Below are 23,594 nucleotides of genomic sequence, written 5' to 3' on the forward strand. Positions count from 1 at the left end.
GGTTTTAGAAGCAACAGGGAACAGGGACTGCCTAGTACATCCCTTACGGGAGAAGGAAGAGAAGAGTAGCAAAGTATCCCTAACCTTAACAGGAGGGAGGTAGCTCGTACTTCTTGCAAGGACAGTGAGTCTGTAGTCCTTTTGCTTCCCCTCACATTTCCATTCTGAGAAAGTGCAGTAGTTTCCATGGCACTGGGTCTTTTTCTGGCCACTTTGCTCAGGAAGGAATATGAAGTGGAATGCTTGAGGGAAGTCTTTTCCCAAGAGCAACAGAAGTTTCAAATTCATAATGTCAAAAAATCATAATGTTATTTTTAGCAGGGACTCTGTACTTACAAGCTAATCATGCATGCAAGCTATATGGACATTGGTGAGGAAAATGTTTCATAGCAGGAGCTGAAGATCAAGAAACAAATCTGATTCTAGGCTAGCCTAGCAAACCCCACCTAATGAAGAATGAGGGAAATGTGGGTCTCCTGGCCAACTTTCATTTCACTGAAAATGTGGCCATCTGTGGTCCTAAGACTGGTATGCTTCAACCTTCTGCCAAGTCTGTTAAAGCTTGGACTTCCAAAGCAGGAGTCATTTGAAGAACTGGTGGTACAGATATGGTAGAGAGCTATAATTCATTATATTTTACAAATAAGTCAGTGTTTGCTATTCTCTTTCCTTTTAACATTTGTTTAATATTTTTCATTTTTGTATCATAGGATTTGGCCACTTTGAAGAAAATATGCATGACGCCTCACCTCTTGTATTTTTCTGGGGTTAAATAAAGAAGATATAATAAGAGTCTGCCTCAATGCCTAAGAAAGACATCTCAAGGTTCTTACGATGTAAGCAATTTCCTGTTTAGGAGGAATGCCCAATATTTCAGTGAATAATACTGAAGAATTTGGACAGTGACTTCTCCGTACAACGACTAACAGACTAATGATAGAATGACTGTGTGTGTCAGTTGCTAGGACAGAATGATGAATTCTGCCCCATGTTCCCAAGAAAGCTAAATACAGCCCAAGGAGAAGATGTGACGTCTTAATGTGATCTTCATTTAACATTTAATTAAGGCAAAGTTGGTGCATTTTTAAAAAGTCTTCAAAACCAAGAAGAGGTCAGTGAAAAGACCAATGATATAAACACTTTTACCAACTTACAGAGTTGGCAAGGCTTTTATATTTTTAGCACAGTTTCAAGTCTCTAAAAAGAAATGTCACCTAAAAGAAATGTGCTAAGCACCCTCTAAATGTTTCTCATTATGTTGCCAACACTGGTACTCACCCCCTTAACACTGACTTACAGTACTCATCCTAATTCAGCTGTGTATGCCATTCAAGAAATAAATGTGAGCTGCTATTAAAAGAAAAAGATGGCATCTGTTGAAATTTTTATATTAATATTTGTAAAAACATCTTGAGAAATAACAGGAAAAAGCAAATCAGAACATAGTATTCTGCAATTACATAAAAGAGTAGTAAAGAAACCAAAGTAAAAGTTTTCTATAATAAAGGGATAGGTTTATTTTCATAGTACAAATAATATTAGCTAAGTGGCTAATTCTTCTAAAAAGATCAGCTTTTGTATAAGAATGAAAACTCAACATGGCATCTAGATTTAGCATAAATTAAACTGCCCAGAATAATTCTCATGCTGTCCAACTCTGAGCATTTTTATTTTGCTCTTGTTTTTTCTTTAATTATGCTGCTGAACTCCTAGTTTTTTAGGTAAAAGTGAACCTAAGGAAAGAGGATGACTAAAGTCACATAAATGTCCACTCACCTCCCATTATTTTGGATTGGCAGTTAATAAACTCCGGCTTCCTGTCTGTGAGGTACCTCTGGCAGGTGTGGTGAAGAATTTGGAAGAAGGTGCATTTTTCTGAGGCTGTGCTGGCTACCCACTGGTCAAAAGCATTTTCAAACAACAAATCAAATTCTGCAGAATCCTGGAAAAGACAGTGAAATAACTACTGATCTCAATTTATAAAAACTGCCGCTTCCTCTGTCAAAAGATTCCTAGAGGTTAAAACAATGACTTTGGTCCCAATCAGGAGGCTTGTCTTTATTAGCATCCAAGTGCACAGGGAGTCCATAATTCTCTGTTTATTGGGTAAACATATCTTATAGTATTTACAGATGTCCCTAGGAAACTAGTATCACAGAAGTTGAAACAGCCTAACTATACATTGACTTGTGTTAGAATTCAGACCACGTACTGCCTTCCCAAATATCTGGAAAAAGGATTCCTTCAGGTTCTCAGCAACGACCTACTTTAATCTTGCTCCTAAACTTTGGTACAAAAAGATTCCCTCTTACTATTTTAGTATATAGCAACAATTTATATTTTATTATTCATCATGATAGGGTTTTTGTTTGGGGTGTGTGTATGAGTAAAGGGAATGCTCACACACACATCAAACAAACTTTGAATAGATAACTGTGCCATAAAATGTTTCTCTGATTAAATCCAATGGAATTCTAAAGCATAATTTTTAAAGATATTCATTTATTTGGTTTTTGGTAAATAAACCTTGTCATCGGTGGCTTTAGGAGATGAATGAAGCTTTGATGAATGTGGTTTCTTCATACTGATAACCATAGATATGATTATCTTCACCCTGCCTTATTGTACTTTGTAATCAACATTACTGGAGATAAAATTTTTTCAATATGCATTCCCTTAGGTTCCTCCATTAACATGAAAAGACTTATGATTTCCCATAAGAAGAGAACAGGCATCAGAAAGGTTTAGTCACACAACTAAACTAGATAAATAGCCTTGTTAAGAATGATTCAAGCAACCACCACCACTACCAAGGTCAATCAGAGTCATCTTGTGAAGAGAATGCCTTTGCTCAGCATTGGACAATGCACTCACCCGATTAGGATCGATACCATTAACCTGGCGAAGCTGCTCGAGCATCCACTGTGATCTCCGAACAAACGACGTGGAACCTTCAAACTGTTTGACCTTCGTGATGGATGCCTGCGTGGGCTTCTTGTTTGTTACTGCCAAGAAAAGATCACTTAGATTAGTGTATCTGCAGGTTGGTGGGTTTTTTCTCATCCAGTGTTGTTTCCATAGGACACTTATGGTGCCTATGCACAATACGAGAGGGAGAGAGGGAATATTGAATGAATATGTGTGCTTTTGCTGAGGGGTGAATGGAAAAGGAATAAGTTATAATCTCTACTCTCAAGTCTTTTACAATATAATTGTAAGGGCTGCTTCATTTATTCTCCATTCATTCAAATCGAAAATGACTTAAATGAATAACATTAAGCACCTTTAATGGAGGCTACAAGTGCACAATTATAACTTGCTGGAAAAGAAGCATATAGGGCTGACAGATATCAGGTAAGGTTCATTAGGAATACCTGAATTTTAAAGAAAATGAAGGTTAGTGGCTCCCCTAGAGAACTGCAATGCATATTTCTAGCTTTATATTTCAATGTAAATATCTCAAGCCTCAGTGATAAGGAATAACACTTCACTCAAAAAAAAAAAAGAAAGAAAGAAAGAAAAAGAATTATTTGGTTTTGTGATATTGTTCAGTTTGTATCTGATTATGATTGCATCTGGCATTCTGTGAACAACACCCACATGAATTCCTGAGGTCACCACACCTGCAGGATTGGAACAATTCCTCCTCCCAGCCTTAGTGAGTTCTTCCCCTGACACCTTCAGTGCTGAAGATAGACAGTGTCACTTTTCAGACTGATGTCAAGTATCAGGCACATGGAGAGAGGCACCTACGATACTTCTAAGTCAGCCTACTTTGTGACTTAGAGACTCAAGGGCGGGAGGTAATTAAGGGTCTTCAAAGGATTTTCCTAAAAGCTCCTATAGAGCCCTGGCTGTAGGAATTAGTAAGATTATAAAGAAATGATGCTGGCCGGGCCTGGTGGCTCAGTTTGTAATACCAACACTTTGGGAGGCAGAGGCGAGTGGATTGCCTGAGACCATGGGTTTGAGACCAGCCCAGGCAACTTGGCGAGACCTCGTCTCTACAATAAAATAAAAAATAGCCGGGCGTGGTAGCATGCGTCTGTAGTTCCAGCTACTCAGAAGGCCAAGGTGGAAGGATGGCTGGAGCCCAGAATGTCAACACTGGGATGGCCGTGAGCATGCGTGCCACTGCACTCCAGCCTAGGCAAAGAAATGAGACTCCAACTCAAAAAAAAAAAAAGAAATGATGCTAAAAAGAAACTAGTGAAAGTGGAAATCGCCACTGGCTATAATGAATTCAATCCTAATCATTGACTTGCTGAAGACTACACATCTATGGTACATTCTTTCTTTGTTTCAAATAACCCCCTATACCCAATAACTATGCAGATGTTCAAAGGATGACGAAAATAATTCTGGAGGGATGAAGGCCAGAAAGCACTTGCTCCAATCAAAGTTGGTGATGAGAAGACTCTACGGTTCATGGGTTCTATAGCCCACTGCAGTTTCAGTGTCTGAGATTATTAAAGTAGAACAGAGATTAAGAGAGGGGAATAAAAAGGACCACTCAGCCGTCAGATCTAGTGAGCACCCTACTTTCTCATCACTGAATACCGTCTTTAGGTCTCAGCATTATCTTTTCCCTTTACTTTTAACCAGAATTTAGCAGGTATTTTTTAACTTCAAATAATGCTTTGTTTTATTACCCAGTATTTCAGTTATATTTGGTGAAAAGTTTCTGAACATTACCCACCAACTACATTTACTTTCATGGTTAAAATTATCATCTCCTTAACACCCCCAATCAGAGGAAATTTTATAGTCTTCTACTCACAAATGGTCTCTCTTAACAGGTTCCAAGCATGATAAAGGAATAACCATTCCCCTAACTGAATTCATGTCATATTACAGGTCTGCCCAGGTCTCTGTCCATCCTTTTAATTTGATTCATTTATTTAGTGTCTCCTATGACACAAACGGTAGCACTAATATATGCAGGTCCTAACATGTGCTTAAAAGATTAAAGAATACTTTTCAATAACAGGAAAACATGGGTTCCTGTATTAGACACACACCCCTAAACACACAAAGAGAATTTCCTCCTTTGTTTATGTAAATCATACGACATTTAAGTATCCCGGGAAACATGAAGGTTTTCCTTCTACCTTTAGTTAAAGTTGTTATGGACTCCTATTTTTACTTCTGGTTCATTTGTTTCTAAGTAGTTTATAGTATTTTAAAAACTCAAACACAATACAAGATTACTGTATGTTACCAGCAAGTTTAGGATTTACATTTTAGGAAGGCACATTCCATTGGAAGTTTGTCACTGAAATGAGACAGGCAGACACCCCACCCACAATGACAAATGTACTCATTTTTAGTGGAGGCAGTTGCAACTCTATCCATTTCTGCCTTTCCCCCCATTAGTTTATTCCTTGCCTAGTCCTTGGAGTCTGGCTAGTTTCCTGGGCACTGAGCCCAGCTTGCTTTAATTTTTGTTTATTGTTATTATCTCCAACATCCTAGTTTCTATTTTGAAACAGGTGCCTTAAAATTATATTATTATATACACATTGTATAGAGTTAAATAAAGACTTTACTCTTTTGAAATCAAAACACTTGCACAAACACACCATTGCCAGAGTTTCTGAGTACCATTCTTGAATAAACCATGCTTAGTCTCTTCCTTGTTTTGATGTTTTTGAGGCTAGTAGCTGATAAAAAAATAAGTCAGTTATTCAAAATTCCAGATGTCTAGTGAAAAACTGATTTACCATCTCCTTCCAAAGGAAAGTTAATTGATAGCAAAGCTAATTGGTAAAAGCCAGATAACCAGGGCTTTTGTGTTATGCCTTCAATATTTATAAGGAAAAGACAAACATAGAGGCATTTAAAGGGGTAGGTGGGCATGACTTCCAAGTAACATTGCAGACCACCTAGAATCAGCCTATCCCTCTGCTTCCTGCACCAGTATCAGAGGCAAGTAGAAGTGTGGGGGCAACTAAATGCAAGACATTTTGCTATCAGCTCTGAACAAAGAATGTAGTTTTTATGGCTTCATGCCTCCACGTCTGCCTTCACATAGACTTACATGATACTACATCTCAGCTTTGATTAAGAAGCAATGATATAGCCAGGCTCGGTGGCTCAGCCTGTTATCCCGCGCCTTTGGGAGGCTGAGGTGAGTGGATTGCCTGAGCCCACGGGTTTGAGACCTGCCTGGGCAACTTGGTGAGACCGCATCTCTACAATAAATCAAAAATGAGCCGGGCGTGGTAGCGCGCGCCTGTAGTTCCAGCTACTTGGAAGGCCAAGGCGGAAGGATCGCTGGAGCCCAGCAGGTCGAGGCTGTGGTGGCCGGGAGCGGCCACTGCACTCCAGGCTGGGTGACAGAGTGAGACTCCAACTCAAAAAAAGAAAAAAGAAAAAAAAAGAAACAGTGATATGAGCTATTATGTTCATAATATCATTACCATCATTACTCAAGTGTTGTAACAGCTTCATCTCCGGAACTAATGGTCTATAGAGTTCTTTTTAAAAATGGCCCCTCTACAAAACATTTTATAAAAATCTAATCAGATTCCTGGCTGCTATAATCACAGAGCGGAGATCACTGGCTTTACTTGTACCCAATTAGAAAATTCTATTTAATAAAAACCTAAGCCTGCCAATAAAAAAGTACCACCTAGTCAGATCAAATCTGATCTAGCAACAAATCAGAAAGGTAGAAATGGTGGAAGAGGGAACAAAGACTGATAAAGAAAGAAACACAAGTTACTTGCATACTATCCAAAATGAGAGAAGAGCTCACATTGTCAGTGCAGAGCCTGATTCCCCATTTCAAGATCTAGTGGTTGAGAGGCCACTTTTTCCAAAACGCCACACTCTTTCACCTATAATCTCATTAATCAAAGCATTATCTCTCAGCTATTCCAAGAGGGAAAATCAGTTTTGCCTAAGATACAAATTATCTATCTCAGCCTTAAAATATTATTTTATTTTATTTTTTTTGAGTTGGAGTCTCACTCTATTGCTCAGACTGGAGTGCAGTGGCCGCTCCCAGCCACCGCAACCTCGACCTGCTGGGCTCCGGCGATCCTTCCGCCTCAGCCTTTCGAGTAGCTGGAACTACAGGCGCGTGCTAACACACCTGGCTAGTTTTTTAAATTTATTGTAGAGATGAGGTCTCGCCAAGTTGCCCAGGCGGGTCTCGAACCCGCATAAATAGCATATAAACAAAATGACTACTCATCACCCCCACATCCTCTAATATCTCATATTTCAAGGATATTTTTGTACATTTGCTATACACGTCGACTTACATAGAATCATCTTATAACTGTACATGGCCATTTCTCTCTCTCTAAAAAAAAAAAAAGGGCAACCCCCTTGGGTCCCTTCCCACTGTGGGAGTTTTTCTGTCCTCTCAATAAATACTGCCCCCACCCCCCCAAAAAAAGCAAAAGTGCTAAAGGAGAACAAATATCCTTATTACAGTTTGATGCTGAGGTTAGGAGGCTGAAATGTGGAATTTTCCATACCTATACACCTAGAATACCTCAAAATGTCATCATGTGCAGTCTCATCATGACTTTACAGTTAACTGGAAGTCAGTTGTGGTATGCCTCAGCTCTCTGCTCTACTGGAGCCTAACGGTCAGATGATTTGATTTCAAAAAGAGTGTTGTTGATGAGAAATAAACAATTTTGAGCTCCCCCCGCCCCCAAAAGCAGTGTTCACATAGAATCTTATTAAGGCCACTCTCTGGCTGTCTTCAGAGGTAACTGACAAGGGAAAAAAAATAATCCTCCAAAATGTGGGTTCAGGAAGTGAAGGCAAGATTGAGTGTGTCTTCTGGGTACTGCTGTGGTGAGGGAACAGGCTAAGGGGTCAAGATGAGAAAGGTTTATTTGGAGCTAGTTTCCTTACTGCTCTCCCAAAACTAACGTATAATAATTCTAAGTGGATTTCACAGTATCCATGAGCAAATACTGGGTATGAGTCTGCATCCACAATTTTATCAGGTAAGACTGCTGAATGTTTACAAAGCCTAAAAGTAAAAACATCTAGACCGTTACCTCAAATGCTTTTAGAGGGAAACATCCACTCTCCTACAGTTAGTGGGAAATGGAGCGTGGTGCTCTCTACACAGAACTGATCTTTTGCTTCTCACACTATTTCTCAGTGTGTTATAATTTAGGGACATCATAAATGTTTAGACTCCACAGTCTACATAACCCATAGTTCTAAAACCAGATCAAGTCACGAGATGGTCAAGTTTGTCTCTGAGGCCTTACCCTTCTCCTTCCTTCTGTTTTTTCTTTCTCATGATGAGTACTGTGGCTCTCTGATCTGATTCCTGACAGGACACAAAGGGGCCTGATCCTATTCTTAACCTGCATGTTTTAAAGAAGTTTCTCTTTCCCATCCCCAAAGGAACATGAACAACAAAAATGGTGGCACTTCAGCATGAGCACCAAGCTAGTGGGGAAGAATGTAGGTGCTCTTAAATAGTCAGTCCCTGCCCCATTAACCGTAAGGGGAAGGAAGCAGTAAATCAGTACAGGCTTTGAGGAAGCAGACTCTCTCAGTGTACTAGGGAATAATCACAAAGAAATAAATTTTCCACACAAAAGATTCCTTATGTGGTATTACTAATTCCCTAGTATCCTTCATTCCTAGGCATCCAACTACACCATCCTCTCATCTCCAAACTGGAAGAGGAGGGGGTCGGGGGGATGATAGTGGAAAGTCTAGGAAATTTCTCCGGAAGGTCACCAAAAATGAAACTATTTATTTGAAAACATCTTCCTTTGTAAATAAATTTGGACAAGTCCTTCAGTAGGAGAAGAATAAAAAACATCTTGTATCAAACATTCTATAGGAAGGATGCATCTAATATGAAGGCACAGCACCATGTCCACAGTAGTTAACAATTGCACATTTATAGAGCAAGTGACTATACCAACCCCACAGGAGGTATTAGCTGGTATTAACATTTTCAAGTTACCAATAAGGAAGAAGCATTACTTTTGGAATGAACAACTTCAATGTCACAGGTCCACTTGAGATCTAGTTGGTGCTTTTAAAATGTAGTCCCTTTCAATGTTGATCTTCTTTACTCAGTTCATCATTTTACTTTTAAACTGTAAAAATATGCAGACTTTTATTTTAAAAGTAAATGGCAGGCTCAGATACACCACAAGTGTTTCTAGACTATTAAATTTTGAACTTTGAAATCAGAAACTTTAATCCACAGAAGGCTTGAGTTCCTCACTGCTATCAGACTATGGCCATGATGTCTCTTCTATCATAAATTGATGCACAGTATTTACCAATGAACACATGCTTACATGAGCAAGTGAATAAATGAATGGCACCTCAACAAATGGAAGTTCAAATCTTGTGCCCACTAGAAACCATTCAACATTTCAAAACCATCCAGCAGTTCAAATCTTGTGCCCACTAGAAATCATGAACAAACCAAAAACTTATTTCAGGTTCAATTGTCCAGTTTCAAAATCAAGTCACCGTCTTAAGGGATTCAAGCATTTCCTTAAGAAAAAAGAACGGTATCCTGAGAACTACAAGTAAGAGAGGACAAAACGGTAATGGCCAGGTGTGGTGATTGATGTCCATATGCCTAGCACTTTGGGAGGCTGAAACAGGAGGATTGCTTGAAGCCAGGAGTTGGAAACCAGCCTGTGCAACATAGTGAGATCCTGGTTGCTACAAAACAAAACGAAACAACAGCAACAAAAGGAAAAAAAAATTAGCCAGGTATGCTACCATGCACTTGTAGTCCCTGCTACTCTGGAGACTGTGGCAGGAGGACCACGTAAGCCCAGGAGTTCAAGGCTGCAGTGAGCTATTATCACATCACTGCACACCAGCCTTGGCAACAGAGTGAGACCCTATCTCTAAAAGTAAATAAATAAATAAGGAAATAACCAAGAAGTTGTAGAAATACAGGAGACTAAAAGGAGAGGAATTTGGGGGTTGAGACCTCTTACAATGATCTCTTTTCCTGTGATCCTTATTCTAGCAGCATCTCTCTTAAGAAATTCTGTTTGTCTTAGCTGCCCTAATAATATGATTTCAAGCCTGATTTCAGGCTTGAGATACAGCAATTCAAGGTTTCCATTGTGTTTGACTTTTTAACTTCCTTGGACTTTTCCCCAAAGACCTGCATTTTTGCACACATTTTGGATAAAAGGGAAACATACGATAAATTATAAAACCATCATAATATTAGTTATTGCAACTTTATATTTTATATGGCAAGAATATAAACATGTCTGACTCATATAACTGTGAAGCAAACACATAAACAGACCCAAGCCAAGAAAGTAAATGCCCAGAGTTGTGACAATCGTCATGGTTTCTGAGATTAAACTCAATACCATCTATTGCATTACACAATGAAGATAACAGAAGGGGTTAACTACAGTCATAAAGTCTTATTCTGTTCTTACTTCCTCAATTCTGGAAACAGATGTAAACATTTTTGATCTATTCTTAGGTGAGATTTACAAACAGAATAGCAAAAAACAAAGACATCAAAGAAGCAGCTACCTGGCTTAAAAATGTATTAAATTTCTCTACAAGAAGCTCAAAGGCTAAAAATAAAAACTTGAATAAGAGATTCCTTTAATGTTATGCTTTCACTTAACATAATCTGTTATATACTGAAAAGTGTAGGCAAGTAGCTACTCTCTTCAGGAACATGACATACTTACTTGGTAGAAATTCAATACACATTTTTCTTAGGAGAGCTGCTAAAAAGCATTCTTAGAACTCAAATACCCTACAATCTGAGAAGAGATGGAAGCATTTCTTCAGTCTCTACTTCCTATTCCTCTGCAGCTGTGGAAGAGGGTCTCTCAGTCACCATGGAATGAGGGAAGTCTGCTACTTTGATACTGGACAGCATGTTCCCACTGCTGAGCATACTCTTTCAAAACATACCTTAAGTCTAAAAGAACCATGGAAGAATGTTGTGGATATGGATCTTTTTCAATGTGAGAAGACTAATCTTCCCACCCCCCAAAAGGGGACTACAATTTGAAGGAGGCAGAATAATGAACAGATAATTTTTTAATGGATGAGGTACTAAACATATAATATCACTAGGTTTTTGGAAAAATCAAAGCTGTTATTACTCAGCAAGCACAGGCTGTCAAATATAATTACCACTATCAGTCAAGCAAAGGCAGATTTATCCACTTTCTCTGCTCTCCTCCCTCCTCACGACCACCACCCCCTACTTAGTACTTTTAATTTTAAATAGGGGATACATCACTAAAATTCTAAAAAAAAAAAAAAAAAAGTGAAGGAGATCACTAAGAACCTGTCACTTTATCTCTTTACTGTGGTAGACTGGGGAGTAAAATCCAGAAACATTTTCTAGTTAAAACCAAGGTCAACTACAATAGTAAAAATTATCCACAGTTAAAATTAGCTGAATTTATTTTGGTAAACTCTAGGCAGTATCCACTAAAGCTATATATATATATACCTTATGACCAAGTATTTCCAATCCTGTGGCTATATCCAACCCAGGTGAACGCTGTCCTGAAGCAACCAAAAGTGGACAAAATATATGAAACAATGTTTTTCAAGGCCCTGCATATCAGGCAATGAAGGATGGTAAGCCTTGAGATATGGGAAATGAATAAAATGAGCCCTATGACTACACTAGGTTTACTGCTTTGACAGAATTTCCAGCCTGTGGTGAGGCAGACACTGGCAGATTCCCTGAGTTGAAGAGAGAGAGCCGAAAGCCCAGGGAGACCAGTTCATTAAAATCCTCAAGACAGGATACTGAAAAGGAAAGAACTACACAGAAAGAAAACTCTGGAGATCAACAGAAATTTGGCTATGAGAATTCAGTTGAGTATTCACCACATGTATGTTGAAGAAACTGCCTGAGGCTAGAGAAAGAATCAATCAAAGTGAATAGAAGATACAGCACTCCATGTTCACATAAGAGTAGGAATAGTGCCTGTTTCCACTATCCACACTGAATAAACTTCAAGATTCACGGGTCACTGGGTAGAACACATAAAGGGATCATTATTCTAGATAGTTCCATCAGGGTGATTTTTGGATGAGATTAACATTTAAATATGTTGGCTTTGAGTAAAGCAGATTGCCCTCCGTAATGTGGGTGGGCCTCATCCAATCAGTTGAAGGCCTGAATACAACAACAATCTGACCAGAAGGAATTCTGCCAGCAGAAGGCCTTTATACCAGTACTGCAATACTGGCTCTTTTTTGGGCCTCCAGCCTGCAAGTCTACCCTGCAGATTTTGGACTTCCCAGTCTCCATGATCATGTGAGTCAATTTCTTAAAATCTTCCTCTCCACCCCACACCCTATTGCTTCTGTTTTTGGAGAACCACAACTAATATAATAGTTAATAATCCAACAAAGAAAACAATTCCATTTACAACAGTATCAAAAATAATAAAGTACTAAGGAAAATATTTAACCAAGGAAGAGTAAGACTTGTATACTGAAAACTACAAAAGATTGTGGAAAAAAGTTAAAGACTTAAGCAAATGTATAAACGCCACATGTTCATTCAAAGATTGAAAGGCTCAATACACATCTCATCAACAAGGGTACATGCATAATGAACATTTGTATACCTAACTCTGAATTGTATTCCACATCTTTAAAATGAAAAAAAATTAATAAAAAAGAAAGGTTTCATATTGTTAAGATGGAAATAATCTCCAAATTAATTTGTAGATTCAAGTGGAGAGACATACCATGGTAATGGATTAGAAGCCTCAATGTTATTAAGCTGTCAATTCTCCCAAATTTGATAAACAGATTAATATCTCAATCAAAATTCTACCTTTTTTAGATATGACACACTATAAAAATGCATATGAAAATTCAAAAGGCTAGAAGAGTAAAAAAAGTTTTGAAAAAATTCCTGAAGTTGGAAGACTTACACTATCTGATGATAAGACTTGTCATAAAACTAAATGCTATGTGGTTTGAATGTGTACCTTACAAAATTCATGTTAAAACTTTGTCCACAATGCAACAGTCTTAAGAGGAGGAGCCTTTAAAAAAGATATTAGGTCATGAGAGCTCCACCCTCAGAGATGAGTTTAGTACCTTTTAAAAGGGCTTGGAGGAACAGATAAGCCCTTTTGCCCTTCTGCCATATGAGGACACAGCATTTACTCTCTCCAAAAGATGCTGCAATGAGGCATCATCTTTGGAAACAGATTGGGTTCTCACTAGACACTGAACCTGCCAATGCTTGATCTTGATTGGTTCCTCCAGGACTGTGAGAAATAAATTGCTATTGTTTGTAAATTACCTAGTCTCAGGTATTTTGTCAGAGTAGCACAAATGTACTAAAACTAAACTAATTAGGACAATGGAATGTTGGAATCAAGACAGACAAATGTTCAACGGAACAAAATAGAGAGTCCAGGAAAAGAGCTGCACATACAAGGAAAACTCGTTTTCAACAAAAATGCAAGGGCAATGTCATGAAGGAAAGTCTTTTCAACAAATGGTACTAGAACAACTGAATACCCACGTGCAAAAAAAATGTAACTTCAGTTCGTAATTTGTACCATATACGAAAATAAGTAAAAACAGATGCAGGTCTAAATGTAAAGTCCTAAAACTATAAAATTTTCAGAAGAAGATTATTGTGACCTTGGTCTAAGGCAAAGACTTATATACGGTGCTAAAAGCATAATTCATGAAAGAAAAAAATTAATAACTAGGACTTTACCAAAAACTTCTGCTCTTTAAGAGAATGAAAAGATAAGCTACAAACTGGAGAAAATATTTGCAAATCATTTATCTGATAAAGGACTTGTATCAAAAGTATACATTTAAAAACTTTCAAATCGCAACAAAATATCCAAAAAAATAAGCAAAAGAATGGAACAAATATTTACTAAAGAAGATGTGTATGGCAAATAAGCACATGAAAAGATGCTCAACATCATTAGTCATTAGGGAAATGCAAATTAAAACCAAAATAAAATAACATTACATACCTATTACTAAAATCAAATTAAAAAGACTGGCCATACCAAGTCTTAGCTTGCATAAATATTCAGAGCAGATTTATTTGTAATAGCCAGAAACTGGAAGCAACCCAAACATCCACCAGCAGAACAGATAAAACTGTGGTATATATGTATGATACCATGTCAAAGACAAAAGCAAGTGAAGATCATGGAGACCTTGGTGTATAAAGCTTTTTAAACATGAAGGAGTGTAATGGAATCTAATTTATGTTTTTTAAAAAATACTGTCCTCCACAGGTGTGGTGGCTCATGTCTGTAATCTCAGCACTCTGGGAGGCGAAAGCGTTCAAGACTAGTCTGAGAAACTTGGTGAGACCTCATCTCTACAATAAATCAAAGAATTAACCAGGCATGGTGGCACGTGCCTGTAGTTCCAGCTACTTGAAAGGATGAAGCAGAAGGATCACCTGAGCCCAGCAGGTTGAGGCTGCCATAGCCATGAGCATGCCATTGTACTCCAGCCTGGGGGACAAAGTGAGATTCTGACTCAAATATACATTTTATATATATATATATATATATATATATAGTGTGTGTGTGTGTGTGTGGCGTGTGTGTGTGTGTGTGTGTGTGTGTGTGTGTGTGTGTATTCCAATTACTGCAGAGCAAATAGGTCATGGTAGGAGTGTGCAGGAAAACAAGAAACCCCTTTGGAACTTCTGCAATAGTCCAGGAGAGAGGTGCTGACTGTGGCTTAGAGCAGGTGGCAGTAGTGAGACAGAAAAGGGGATACTCTAATCCACTCATTAACCCTCCAGACAGAAATCCTCAAGGTCAGTCACCAAGTCCCGGTCATCTTCATACTATGCCTAACGAATTGGAGGCCATTGTTTATTTCATGTCACATTTTGTATATGTCAGAATAAAGATCACTCTCTGTTTTGTATTTTTATATCTATATGCTGTCTCATTTACCAAATTATAAATATCCTGAGAATACAAATGTTGCCTATGTGTTCTCAAAATTTCTGGTAGGGTGCCCTACTTAGTTTTAACTCAAATATGCATCACATGACATACCTACATTCCCATCTAAAATAACCAAATATTTATTTGCTGTATGTACTGATGACTATGGTTAGCCATATCTCACCCACTCTACCCTCTTTTCTGGGCCATTTCTCTGTTTTTCTTTTTTAAAGTCTAGGGTTAGTTAGGGTGATTTGGGAAAAAAAGAATAAGCAGGTACACCTCACTATCAAATTCTGCTGTATAGTAAAGAGCTGCTTCTCTCACAAAGGAAGGCAGCATATCCGTGACTTCTGTGCAAATTTCAAGGTGGAACACATTGTTATTCACATCATTAGTATTTATGTAGCAGCCTAAGAATCATTTCTAAAATAGATGATGCCACTTGTGTTAAATGATTTCTTCCTGAAAACAATCCCTGGGGGTCTGTCCATAGCACAGTCTTGATGAAGATTCAGAACAAAAGAAATAAAACACCGACCCTACAATGCTGGGTAACTGGTGATATGCTCAACTTCCTCTATTCAATTCCCCACTGACAATTTCCACAAAAATTGCAACATAATTATAGGACAAACTGTCTTAAGGAGATGAAACACAACTATTAATACTTTAGTTCTTCTCAAAACTCAGCTGGTCATAATGTCTGCACACTTCCGTTTGCTTATCCCATGGTATCTTTCTCCTTCCTCAGACATACAGCCTAGGCTAGAGATTATTCTGATAAAGCCACTATGAAATAGAGAATAGTCACTGTACTCCATGAAAATGGGAGAAGCTGCTTCTCTCAGGAAGCATTAAAAGTAGTCACTAGGCCTGTAAAAGTGGCTCAGCCTGTAATCCCAGCTCTTTGGGAGGCTGAGGTGAGTGGATTGCCTGAGCCCATGGGTTCGAGACCAGTCTGGGCAACTTGGCGAGTCCTCATCTCTACAATAAATCAAAAATTAGCTGGGCGTGGTAGCACGCGCCTGTAGTTCCAGCTACTTGGAAGGCTGAGGCGGAAGGATCGCCGGAGCCCAGTAGGTCGAGGCTGCAGTGGCTGGGAGCAGCCACTGCATTCCAGTCTGAGTGATAGAGTGAGAGTGCAACTCAAAAAAACCCCAAAAAGTCACTAAAATTTACTCCATAAGCCTCAGGAAGATAGCTAAGTGACTGTGTAACTTTTTGGTGTCTATACTATGGAGTGCAGTTCCTCAGTTTTACTGTATGTCACTATGTGTCTTTCACTGTAGAGGTAAAGGCACTATATTCAGAATATGAATAGCAGCAATAAGCATTATGAACAAATTTATTGAAGGATCATACATGCCAGTAAGTGAACCTACTAATTTTGAATTTTCAAACCCTTGGCATGAAATCAATTTGGTACCAAAACCTTAGTTTACTTTGACTGAAATTCTAAGTAGAAATTACCAACTGTGCATTAAGTAACCTATACTTAACAAAGGGCTAAATATTTGAAGTCCTTAGATCAATAAAACACCAAAAATGAAATCTTCTATTGGCTCATTCAAAAGCAATGTTTTGCATTCTTTTAAAGTACAAGCTAAAGTTCTGTTCAGCTTATTACACCAATCTGACACGATTAAGCTTCACTTAATCAATTTTACATCATGTATGGTTTGTACTTTTGCCTATGTAATCAAGGTAATACAGAATTACAGAGTGGGAAGACATCTCAAGAGGGTTATTCTCCACTCCATTTCGTACTTTTGGGTATGTCATTTTATAAGCTACATAATACAGGTTTCTTTCTAACTTCTTTGACTCTCATAAAAATAATTTACAATTTGCCCTAATACTTAAGAAGCCTCACTGACAAGAAACTCTCCTTTCAGGTGATGATTACACTCATTTGTATTGGTTTATATTTTCATATCCTTGAAAGTTGTCGTTTAACAGGGATAAACTCTCACATCTCAATAATTAGCCTGAATGTGATTGGACTAAATGCACCACTGAAAAGACATAGAATGGCAAAATGGATAAAATATCATGAAGCAACAATATATTGTCTCCAAGATACCTCACTTCACCAGGAAGGATACTCACGGACTCAAAGTAAGAGCATGGGAAACAAAATTTTAGGTGAACGGAAAACAAAAGAAAGCAGGAGTTACGATTTTAATATCAGAAAAAATACCCTTTAAGCTACCAAAAATTTAAAAAGATATGAAAGGCCACACATAATGATAAAAGGTTCAATCCATCAAAAGAAATATCCATCTTAAGCATATATGCACCCAACATAGGAGCACCAACTTTCATAAAGCAGCTTCCAGGTAAACTTAAAAAAGATATTGACTCTAACATTATCATAGGTGGGGACTTAAATACCCCACTCACAACCCAAGACAGATCATCAAGACAAAAAAATCAGCAAGGACACTTGACCAATTGGACTTAAATGGAAAGCCGTCTGGTCCAGAACACTCCACCCAACAACCACGGAATATACATTTTACTAATCACCACATGGAATATACTCTAAGATTAACCACATCCTTGGCCATAAATCGAGCATAAACAAATTTCATAAGATTGAAATCCTGTCATGCACCTTCTGATACCACAGTGGAATAAAAATAAATATCAACACCAACAAAGTTCTTCCAAAACCCACAAAGACATGGACACTAAACAGCATGATGCTGAACAACTGCTGGGTCAACACGGAAATCAAAACAGAGATTAAAAGATACCTAAAAACAAATAAAAAAGAAGAAACATCTTACCAAAATCTCTGGGACGCCATGGAAGCTGTAGTAAGAGGGGAATTCATATCAATACAAATGCACATGAAGAAAATGGAAAGATCACAAGTTAACAGCCTAACAAATCACCTAAGGAAGCTGGGAAAGGAAGACCACCAAAACCCTAACTTCAACAGAAGAATCCAGATCACCAAAATAAAAGCCCAAGTCAGGACATAGAAGACAAAAAGATAATACAAAAACAAATCAATGAACAAAAAGCTGATTCTTTGAAAGGATAAACAAGATTGATGGACACCAAATAAACAGTCAGAAATGCAAAAGATCAAGTCACAATGGACCCTGAAGAAATACAAAAGAGTATCAGAGACTACTATGTACACTTGTGTGGAAACGAACTCAAAAATCTAAATGAAATGGAGGAATTTCTTATATCACACAACCTCTCCAGGTTGAAACATGAAGAAATCAAGACCCTAAATAGATCAATACAAATCCAGGACATTGACTCTGTCCTAAGAAAACTACCTATAAAAAAAAGCCCTGGACCAGATGGTCTTCCAGCAAAAGTCTACAAAACATACAAGAAGGAACTGATACCAATCCTATTGAAGGTATTCCAGGTAATTGAGAAAGATGGAACTCTCCCCAAATCATTTTATAAAGGTAACATCACATTGATACCCAAGTCAGGTAAAGATCCAACAAAGAGAACTATAGGCCAATATCCTTGATGAACATAGATGCTAAAATTCTCGACAAGATCCTAGCAAGCCGGATCCAACAACACACCTCAAAAATCATCCACCATGACCAAGTAGGCTTCATCCCCAGGAAGCAGAGCTGGTTCAACATTCATAGGACCATAAACATAATTAAATACATCAACATATGTAAAAACAAAAACCACGTGATTATATCATTAGGTGCGGAAAAAGTTTTTGATAAAATCCAGTACTCCTTCTTAATGAAAACCCTTGAATATCTAGGCCTAGACAGAACATAACTCAAAATAGAAAGAGACATCTATGAGAAATCCACAGCCAGCATACTGCTAAACAGACAGGAATTGAAATCATCCTGTGATTTCAATTGAAATAATCCTGTGAAAATTGGAACAAGGATGCCCACTCTCACTCCTCCTTTTCAACATAGTTTTGGAAGTCCTAGCTAGAGCAATCAGACAACATAAGGAGATCAGAGGTATCGAAATAGAAAAAGAGGAAGTCAAGTTATTCCTCTTTGTAGATGACATGATGCTACACCTCGAAAACCCAAGAGAATCTGTCAAAAACCTCCTTGAACTGATAAAGGACTTTGGCAAATTCTCAAGGTATAAAATGAATGTGCAAAAGACAGTTGCATTTCTATACACCAATAAACAAGTAGAAACTCAAATAAAAAGCACAATCCCATTCACAATAGCTACAAAATAAAATGAAATACCTTTGCATCTTCCTAACCAAAGACGTGAAAGACCTTTACAACGAAAACTACGAAATACTGCCCAAAAAAATCAAATCAAAGACGACACAAACAAATGGAAAAATATTCCATGCTAATGGATTGGAATAATCCTACCCAAGGAAATCTACAGATTTAGCGCAATACTCATTAAATTACCAACAGCATTCTTCTCAGACCTGGAAAGGACAAAACAGGAATTCACATGAAGACATAAATGAGCACGGATTGCCAAAACAACCCTCAGTTAACACAACAACAACAACAACAACAACAACAACAAACCCAAAGCAGGAGGTATATAGTCCCAGACTTTAAACTTTATAATAAAGCTACAATAATCAAAATCAAATATTGGTACAAGAAAAGACATATAGGCCAATGGAACAGGATAGAGATTCCAGAAGCAAAACCTCAATGTCTCAGCCAATCCATCTTCGACAAAGTCTCCACCACCAACCACTGGGGAGAGGAGAACTTATTCAGTAAATGGTACTGGGAAAACTGGCTGACCACATGCAGAAGATTAAAACTATACCCCTACTGGGAATAAAAACTGACCTTCCATATGACCCTGCAATCCCCCTACTGGGAATATACCCGGAGGAACTCATATCACTCTATGAAAAAGATATCGGCACACATATGCTTACTGCAGCATTGTTCACAATAGCAAGAACATAGAAACAACCGTGCTGCCCAGTGAAAGAGGACTGGTTTAAAAAAAATGTGGTACATATACACGATGGAATGTTATGCAGCCATAAAGAAGGACAAAATCATGAACTTCACAGCAACCTGGATGAACTTAAGAGTCTATAATACTGAGAGATCTATCACAGAAACAAAGAACTGAGTATCACATGTTCTTACTCATAAGTGGACCTTGAACAATTATTGAAATACTATAAGAAAAAGATTGGCAGTAGTGGGAAACTGCTGGGATGAGGTGGTGGGGAGGGCGGGATTGGTAGTAGTGGGAATCTGCCAGGGAGGGGGCACACCTCATCAACAAAGGTACCTGCATAATGAACATTTGTATACCTAACCCTGAATTGTACCCCACATCTTTAAACTAAAACAATTAAAAGTAAAAAAAAAAAAAGTTGTCATTTAGACGGTCTGTGGTTTTCTCCATGTTAAAACTTCTCCATTTAGTCTCCCCAGATAGGACTCTCCCCAGTCCCCAATCATCACCACCTCTGTGGTCCTCTACTTACCCTAGCTGAGCTTTTCACGTTCCCTTTTAGATATGGAGGCAGGTATGTGTACAGTAGTTTTAAAATGCATTAAAAAATACCAAACACAACACAAAAAGTTCACACTAATCAGATTAATCACACAGAAAACGTCAGACTAATCAGAACTCCTATCTGAGTATGCCAGTATTTTTTTTTTTTTAACTATGATGCCACGTGCTCATGGTCATCTTATTACCTATAATGGGACCCGTTGTTTAGCCACATTCTCAAAGAGATTAGTGGAAAATTTTAATTGCCATTTTAAACTTATTTTTTCTCTACAAGTCACACTGATTTTTAAATATCCTACTCTGTTCTTTTTGTCACTATTTTCTTTTCTTTTCTTTTTTTTTTTTTTGAGTTGGAGTCTCACTCTGTCACCCAGACTGGAGTGCAGTGGCCGCTCCCGACCACCGCAGCCTCGACCTGCTGGGCTCCGGCAATCCTTCCACCTCAGCCTTCCGAGTAGCCGGAATTACAGGCGCGTGCTACCACGCCCAGCTGATTTTTTGATTTTAGAGATGAGGTCTTGCCTGCCCAGGCGGGTCTCGAACCCATGGGCTCAGGTAACCCACTCACCTCAGCCTCCCAAAGGCGAGGAATTAAAGGCTGAGCTACCGAGCCCGGCTTGTCACTATTTTCATATGGCAGGAAAGCCCATGCCATTTTCCTTCCTCACTACCGACTTCTATTTTGGCAAGGCTTCTGCTCCTATCCCTTCTCCAGCCTCCACTCCCAATCAGAGCTTAGCAGAATTCCTTGCACACAGTAAGCATCAGTAATGAGTACCCATTGGATAAATGCTATGAACACAGGGGGATGGGTTGTTGGAAAGATAAAGCAATGAAAGGCTATGCATGAAGTCTGTCTATGTAAGTGTAATTGATAGCTGGCATGGTTTGAATAACTTCCACAGAGAGGATGAATATGTGCTGTAGGTTTTTCTCTGTCAAGCTGTATATTAGGAATGTACCAGATGATGCTATCATGGGCCCAAAGGTCACGTGAACTCTCACAGTGCAGGAACCAGCTGAATATTTATTATCTGCAGAAGCAAATGACAAAATATCTCCTCTTCAGAGTGTGGACTGTCTGTACTGTGTTGCTGCCTTCCAGTCAAGGCCCACTACTGGATGGTGCCTGGAGGGCTTATGATAGGAATGGAGCACATTTTCTACATGTGAAGATCACTCACTCAGAAACTCTGATGTCTTCCAGCGCCCTACAATGAAATTCACTCAAATATTGCCTGGGATCAAGATATTCACCTCACTCATCAGAGACAGTAACTTTATAAGAACTTGCATCTCTGGGACATGTGAGGTAAAAAAGGCATGGCACCTGCCTGAGAGTCTTTGCTAACAATCTAGTTCCTCCATCTGACTCCATGGACCAAGATCTCCAAGGCCAACAGAATTTTTTTTTTCTTTTCTTTCTCCCTATCCCTATCCCTCTCCTCTTTCTCTCCCCCTCTCCCGTCTCTTTCTTTCTTTTTTGTCAGAGACAGGGTCTTACTTTGCTACCCAGGTTAGTGTGCAATAATATGATCTGAGCTCACTTTAACTTTGAACTCCTTGGCTCAAGCAATCCTCTTGCCTCAGTCTTCTGAGTAGCTGGGACTACAGGAGTACTGTGCCTGGCTAATTTTTTAATTTTTATTTTGTAGAGATGGGGTTTTGCTATGTTGCTTAGGCTGGTCTCAAACTCCTGGCCTCAAGTGACCTCCCCACCTCTGCCTGCCAAAGTGCTAGGATTATAGGTATGAACCACTATGCCCAACCCAGAGTAATTTCTTCATTAGCCTTTGCTGAGGCTTCAGCATACCTTAGTACTGAGGGGTACTGGCACTTCTGGAAAGAAGGAAAATGTTCCAGGAACCAGCAATATTAAATAAATAAACAGAGAAACCAAATCATGCCAAAATTCCCACAAAGACTCACTTCTTCAAACTCAAATTTTAGTCCATTAGTACATCACCAGACTCCTAGACACTCTTTAGTAAGAATAAGACATCCAAATGGATCTCATAGGATGTGAATTCACAAGCAAAATGCAAAATAAAATACACAAAAAAAGGGGACAAAAGACAAATGCATCTGTGTCTGGCAACACAAACCTATTTTGGCAAGTCAAGAATTATATATAAGGTAACAGGTTACATTATCCAATTATCTTTTCATCAAATCTTTTCTCAGTTGCTGTGACTGCATATGTGAAGTCAATGCTGAGCATGCATGTTTTGGAGTTCCAGGGCACTTATGACTCTGTATAGCACAGACACATAAGCCATCACAAAACCCTAAGCACTGACAAAACTGTGCCAGTTCTAAGCAGACTTAGAGGAAGTGACTGACACAGTGATAAACAAAGGCCACTTTTGGGTCTGATGTTGGTACGTGAATAGAATTAATGCCTCTCTCCTATGTGTATGCTTCCTCTGCTAAAGAGATCAAGAATGTCATTGAGAATTCTATGGGGAAAAACCAGTGTCCACCCAGTTATATAGCCAAGGCTGCCCACTTGACAACAGGCCCAGATCCTCACAGTTAGAAAGAAGTCTGTGCAAACAGCCTGAGTGTAAATCCTTACCACCGCTGTTGATTCCCTTCTTGTCACATGTGGAAGATGCAAAACCACTCAGAAGACCCTAATAATTCAAGTCTAAATTAGAGAAGTTATTTCTAGAAAAATAAATGTTTGATTCAATTAGTACAACGCAGTTGTGACGACAGCTGTTCCTGAGTACACAATGCCTGGTTGATCCTGACCTGTCTAACTTCACTTTCCCTCTACATCTCCATGACTGACTCCACCAGGGGCTGGACATCAAAGTGGCCTGGACACCAGGACTCTGCACACATCACAGTTCATCTCATCTGCATGCTGCTGCTCCTGTGACTTCTCACCTGGTTTGCCTTCATGGCTACCTCTTGCAAATCTAGCGTGTGTCCATAGGCCAACTCCAGATCCTCCCTCTGCCACAAGACTTTCCTCTCCAGTCCAGCCCACACTCCCTCTGTTTCCCAAAACGTTTAAGGTATTTTTCTGTAACACTAATTTTGAGGCTTTCTTGTATTGAATCTAATTCAGGAACACAAAGAAAACATGCTGTTTACAAGTGCTACCAGGTTTTATTTTTATATTTTTAATTTAATTGGTTACACTTTTTTTTGTACAACTCTTAT

General features: G+C 38.7%; 1 protein-coding gene across 1 annotated transcript in view; it reads right to left on the reverse strand.

The window, feature by feature from the left end:
- Window positions 1-23,594, reverse strand: part of STXBP6 (syntaxin binding protein 6) — a 174,637-nt gene that overhangs the window by 46,919 nt on the left and 104,124 nt on the right. Inside the window, exons 2-3 of the mRNA XM_008054689.2 lie at window positions 2,875-3,005; window positions 1,777-1,942 (exon numbers count right to left, since the gene is read on the reverse strand). Of these exons, the coding sequence (XP_008052880.2) occupies window positions 1,777-1,942; window positions 2,875-3,005 (297 nt within the window). The remainder of the gene's footprint in view (window positions 1-1,776; window positions 1,943-2,874; window positions 3,006-23,594) is intronic.

This window comes from Carlito syrichta, unplaced genomic scaffold (genome assembly GCF_000164805.1).
Source record: "Carlito syrichta isolate Samal-C Ts95f unplaced genomic scaffold, Tarsius_syrichta-2.0.1 Scaffold297942, whole genome shotgun sequence".
Classification (NCBI taxonomy): Eukaryota; Metazoa; Chordata; class Mammalia; order Primates; family Tarsiidae; genus Carlito; species Carlito syrichta.